Source organism: Limulus polyphemus, unplaced genomic scaffold, assembly GCF_000517525.1.
Source record: "Limulus polyphemus unplaced genomic scaffold, Limulus_polyphemus-2.1.2 Scaffold7690, whole genome shotgun sequence".
Lineage (NCBI taxonomy): Eukaryota > Metazoa > Arthropoda > Merostomata > Xiphosura > Limulidae > Limulus > Limulus polyphemus.
The window spans coordinates 16,333-22,581 of NW_013673300.1; the positions used below are offsets into that span (position 1 = coordinate 16,333).

The window sequence follows — 6,249 nt, forward strand, 5'->3', positions numbered from 1 at the left end:
TACTGGAACTGTTGTTACATTTCTGCCTGGAACTACTGGAACTGATGTGCTATCTCTATCTGGAGCTATTGGAACTATTATTCTATCCCTATCTACAGCTATTGGAACTGATGTGCTATCTCTATCTACAGCTACAGGAACTGTTGCCCTAAGCAGTTCTACTGAAGCAGGTTGATTATCTAGAAAAAAACTTGTTTTTTTATGTTTCATTGTTGACATTTCTCCAAGAATCTGATCATCTGCAAGTACTGGATGAGATACATGTTCAAGAAATGTAGGTTCTGTTGTAATAGTTGGAAGATGTGAAGCTGTTGGTTTATCTGTAGTTTCTGAGACTGAAGAAGCTTTAGGTCTATCTGGAACTAGAGGAAAAAATGAATTATCTGTACTTATTGAGACTCTACATTTATCTGTAATGTGGTTAGATAATGTGTCTGTGATGTCAGAGATTAGAACTTTCTTAGTAGTTGTTGGTTCGTTAATATTAACAGCTGATACTTCTGTCACATCACATTCTGGAGAAATAGCTGGATGACTTATACTATCAGTGTCTCTAAAAAACTTTGGTTTTTCCAAAATATATGAATGTGCAAAAATGACTGATTCATCAAAATGTGGTAAGGATGAAGAACACATTTTTTTTTCTAAAGATGAACTGTTTTGAACTTGATGCTTTGTTTCACTTCTCTTATCTATATCAACTGACTGCCTTACATCAGGAATTTGGTTACTAGAAAATGACAGAGCATTAGGCTTGCAAGATGTTGAAAGGTAGGAGTAACTAGAGTCCTGACCTACAACAGTCTTCAAGTGACAAGTGGGTTCATCTACAAACTGTACCCAAGACAATGAGGACGATGACTCTTTGCTAGATTCAGAGGAATGGGATGACATGGATGGTGATGATGGCACAAACATATTAACACAAGGAGACTTGAAAGACTTTTTACTATTATTTTCTTTACTCACTTCAAGAGGTGAAACATTTTCTATTCTACTCTCAATCATGTCATTCCCTCGTGTGTCTTTCTGTGAAGTTTCTAGCATGTTCACATGATTAGTTGCTGAGGCTACTTTATCATGACCTGACAGAGAATCTAGCTCGGTTAGAACGTAGAACATAGACTGAGATTGTTTAGAAGAATCTAAATTACGGCCAGATGTAGCATGACTAGTTTTCTCCATTCCATTAGAAGACTTTCCTGGCTGTGGATTTGAAGAATCAACTTGTACAAAACTAGTAACTCCAGCACCATCTTTTTCAGCCGAAGCTCCACTATCAAACATCATTGAGCCTTCTTTCAACTGATTAACGACTTCTTGCTTCGTAGGAGATGGCTGGTCAAATGATTGGAGCGGGCTTTCTTCTTGTTGCTATTGATGTTTGATTAAATATGAAAAAAATTTAGTTTGATAGATTAAATCATTCAAAACAACCAGTGACTGTAAAATTTGGAATTCTTCAAAGAATACTGCTAAAGTATAAGTACATCAATAATAAAGAAAAATGCTGGCATTTATGTAATACTTTATCTAATGCAATTAAAACATTATATTCATTTCTGAGCTGTTAATATTTCAAAACATATTAAATAAATACAAATATCTGGCAAAAATTCAGCTCATTGTTAATGAGCCATCGTACATGAACACTTTAATTAAGTGGATGAAAGTATAAATCTTTTCTATCTACTTTCTTCATTGGACAAACAAAGTGGCTTGTGATGTTCACAGTCCACTGTTACATGCTACACATTAAAGTATGTGATGTTTACAGTCCACTGTTACATGTTATGCATTAAAACTAGTGATGTCCACTGTTACATGTTACATATTAAAGTATGTTATATTCTCAGTCCACTGTTACGTTACACATTAAACCATGATGTTCACAGTCTGCTGTTACATTACACATTAAAGCATGTGGTGTTCACAGCCTACTGTTCATGTTACACATTAAATCTTGTGATATTCAAAGTCCACTCTTACATGTTACACATTGAAGTTTGTGATATTCAGTCCATGTTACATGTTACACATTAAAGCTTGTGGTGTTGACAGTCCACTGTTACATGTTACACATTAAAGTATGTGTTGTTCACAGTCCACCATTACATTACACCTAAAAAAATCAAAAGTAATCCTTACAGCCATATGTTAATGGAAATATTACCTGATATATTTAAAGGTACTGACATAATGTAAAATCAAACAGTTATTTTAGTTATTAAACAATATAAATAGAAAGTCATATTTTTCATGCAAGTCCACACATACATGTATTTTACACACTGTGCTGGCGAGGGAGTTTCTATAATCAATGAAAATATCATTAATGTGACTTAAGGGATGGTGTTATAAATAACTGTATCCATCAGTAAGATATAGGAACAAGATGAATAAGTTAGTTATACATATTTTAAGTTGTTAATGAAAGTTGGTTAAGATTTCATGACACCAGTTCTGGAAAACTCTCTTTTAATAAAATAATTGTTTCATACTTTTTGATGCCTAGTGTTTGATTCACTTTCTAGATTAGGTGAGTCTGTTACTGTGGCTTCTTCTGTGACATTTCTATCAGTGGACAGCATGAGATCAGATTCTGACTTGTTGACAGCTCTCTGCAAATCTTCTTTGTCAGCTTGAATAAATTCTTTGTTTTTCTTCTCAAGAACAGTTTGAAACAAGTCCCTTAATACAAGTGTAACCGCTGAAGCCTACATAAATCATTTACTTAGAAAAATTCAGTCAGAAACTAAAATAAACACAATTTAATAATGTAATTATTATGTACAGCACTTTTTATTTGAAGGTAGATGTACACTAAGAGTCATATTTGCAGCCTAAAGTAAATTTAACAAATACTTTGAAGGTACTCTAACCATCTTGCCAGTTCAGAAGTAAACTTACCATTTTACCAGATCAGAAGTACACTTACCATCTTGCCAGTTCAGAAGTACTTATACCATCTTGCCAGTTCAGAAGTACTCTTACCATCTTACCAGTTCAGAAGTGCTCATAACATCTTAACAAATCAGAAGTGCTCATAACATCTTAACAAATCAGAAGTGCTCATAACATCTTGCCAATTCAGAAGTGCTCTTAAAATCTTGCCAGTTCAGAAGTGCTCTTACCATCTTACCAGTTTAGAAGTACACTTACTATCTTCACTGTTCTAAATTAAACTTGGAATTTTAAACTTAATAAAAAACTGACAATTTTTATAGTTAGTAATTACAGTTACATTTTTTCATGGCTTATATTCTGAATTTTTACAACTTGGAACTTAAGTAACTATGTTAGTCAATCCATGAATAGTACTATCATATATTTTAGCGTTTGTATTCACATTACTTATGCATAGATAGAATCTGTAAACAACCAGTTCATGACTGATACGCACCGGTTTTTCAGTTTTGATAGCAATGAACTGATGACCTGTATCTGGTGAACCAAAAATGTAACCAAAAGATCTGTTGTCTACTGGATCTTGAGAAATGAAGGAAATTTCATGGACAAGGTGGTGATACATCAGTTGCTGAATTAAAAAACAAACAATGACATTTGGGATTTCCAAAAGGGCATAAACAAAGCCCAAGTAAGACCTAACCTTATCAGAAAAAGAGAAAACTCAGCTGAAACATTAGAACTTCAACTTTGTTGAGATCAGTGTCCATTTCAATAGATCATAAGGTTATTATTTGTATAAATATTAAGAGCCATACTCAATATGTTTTAAGCTTACAAATTAAGTAACATTTTGCTCATTACTATCCTAATCAATCATTAAATAATTGGAATAATGAAATACTTAACCAAACTGCATATAACATTGAACCAGCTATATAATTACTTAACTATTATCGAGTTTCAGCTTATAAAAATTCCTAGAATTTGACTTAGTTTTTCTATTATTTTTTGGAGTGTGAAACATTCAAAATTGTTTCGTAAATACTTTACTTTCTTTCATTAAAAAGTTTTTCAAATGTTGATAAGAAAATTTTATAATTGAATTCACAACTTGTGAAGAAGATGCTTGATTACAGAACAAAAAGAACACTTGATGATTCTTTCAATGGAAGGGCCCGACTTCAAATGTTTCAACTATTGATGAGTGATCAAAATATTTACTACTTCAGATAAGCACAAGTTGTGATACTAAATAAACATAATGTCTCTAATACTTGTTTTATTATTTTTTAAAATATGACTGAAAATAAAAATTCAAGATGACACAATATTATATATTTTGTAACTTGGTTCCGAGTATTTGGTTTTCCATAGATTGTGACACAAGTTTTACAACTGACACAATCTAAACTTTACCATTCAGTATTTGATTTTTATTTATATCTCAATTTAAATTATGAAAATAAATCTACATACTAATAAAACCAGTTTGACAATGTATATATAAATTGAACTTGATAGGATTTTATTTTGAAATATTAACTACAGTAATATTGTTCAAAAGCAAGTAAAAAACTGTCAATGTAAGTTTGTGAAAACAATAGTTCTAAAAGCTATAAACAAAGCTTAATATAAGTCAATTTTAAATTTTAATTAGGCTTTTTTTTTATGGGAAGCTACATACATAGATTATTCTCAGCTTTGAATGACATCTAGTCTGTATATACATCTATTTATAGCACTAATCAATATTCATTATCAAGACAGGTACTTCATGCAAACGGTTCAAAACACAAGGCGATGTTTGTTAAAATCAGTCAACAATATATTTGATGTTCTTTTGGGTCTAACAGGAACAAAAGTAGTGAAAATCACACATGCACTGATTTCTTATTGCCTAAAAACTTGCCAACAAATGAAACACCAGCATAATTTATCATATAGCATATGACAAAGTTTAAATCCTGACAACTATCAGACTTAAACCTAAAGTACATGATGAGAAGTGTTTATATCAGAAAAATGCCATTCATTTTGTGCAAACAAACTCTGGTAAAGTATCTGAATGCAATTTCCAAAAGATGTTTTATCATGCATGTTTTAGAATATGTTAATAGATAAAACATAATTTTTAATGTGTTATTACATGTGCTAAGGCACCAATCTTTTCACCATCTTTCTTTATAACTGTTGAAAAATTAACTACACACATAAAGAAACTACAAACTTATCTAAGCAAAACCAAGTAATAATGCTCTAACTCTTTGACTAAGAGCCTTGTTTGGGCATTGCACCTATTACTTAACCACCAAAGTAACCATGAGATTAGTCACAACTTTTAAAATGTATGCGTATCTTCATGGCATTTCACAGACTATCAGTAAATGCTACAAGGCTTTTATACACAAAAAATTGCATTTTTTTTAGTTAAGTCTTTTAATTAAAGATTAGCTCGTGAATTTTTGCTTTTGAAATTATGACTATCCAACATGCAAAGTGATTTTGATTTTAAAATTAAAAATACTTTTCTTCATCTAACAATTGTCAAATTTAATTTGTGTAATCTCTAAAACTTTCCTAAATAAATGTCAAACGTTTATTTTCAAAAAACTTTATATTTTATGTGTTATTTTCTCAACCTTAACTCCACAAAGGGCCAGTCAATTTGATCAATCTCATAACTACCATAAAAAGTTAGGAGATAAATCTAAATTACCCTTTTTTTCTTTCTAGAATGACTGCACATTGTAACAGGAAACCACAAATGTTTATTCTAAATAGTGTAAAGCTCATAACAGTATACATCTACTTATATTTATTAATATTTTGTTTTATTGACTTTTTGAACCCTGTCAAACTAATAATCCCATCACACAAGTTGTAAGTCACGTGGTACACATGCTACTGTATCAAAGAACATAAAACTGGCCTACAAAGTACAAATCTCTTACTATTTTTACTATTTTGTAAAATACATTGACATATTGGTAACAATATATTACATGTGTGTATTCATGATGTTAGAAAAACATATAGGTTCAAGAAGTCTTGATAGAAATGAATAAAATCACTACAACTTGAGCACTTTCAAAAGGTGTAACTTTCTTCTTCAGTTTACCCCTGAAGAAGAAAGGTTCTCCTTTTGAAAGCGCTCAGGTCATAGGGTTTCCATTCATTACATGTGTGTATGTGTATATATATTGTTACGTCTCCGTTTGTTAATTAACTTTCCGTAACTTCGTTCCGAGGAAACTTTAGCGACACAAGTCCTTACTTAATAAAACTGGTTTATTCTTTCTGAATATAACTTTACGATACATTCAACTTTAACAGTCGCGC

General features: G+C 31.3%; 1 protein-coding gene across 5 annotated transcripts in view; it reads right to left on the reverse strand.

Annotated features, from left to right (window-relative positions):
• LOC106474794 (signaling mucin HKR1-like) overlaps positions 1–6,249 on the reverse strand; it is a 26,210-nt gene that overhangs the window by 6,704 nt on the left and 13,257 nt on the right. For 3 of the 5 annotated variants that reach the window (XM_022403102.1, XM_022403098.1, XM_022403097.1), the window contains 3 exons: positions 3,404–3,538; positions 2,502–2,717; positions 27–1,374 (listed from right to left, as the gene is read on the reverse strand). In XM_022403102.1, coding sequence (XP_022258810.1) covers positions 27–1,374; positions 2,502–2,717; positions 3,404–3,538 — 1,699 coding nt within the window. The remainder of the gene's footprint in view (positions 1–26; positions 1,375–2,501; positions 2,718–3,403; positions 3,539–6,249) is intronic. The other 2 variants (XM_022403099.1, XM_022403101.1) reach the window with 2 other exon arrangements.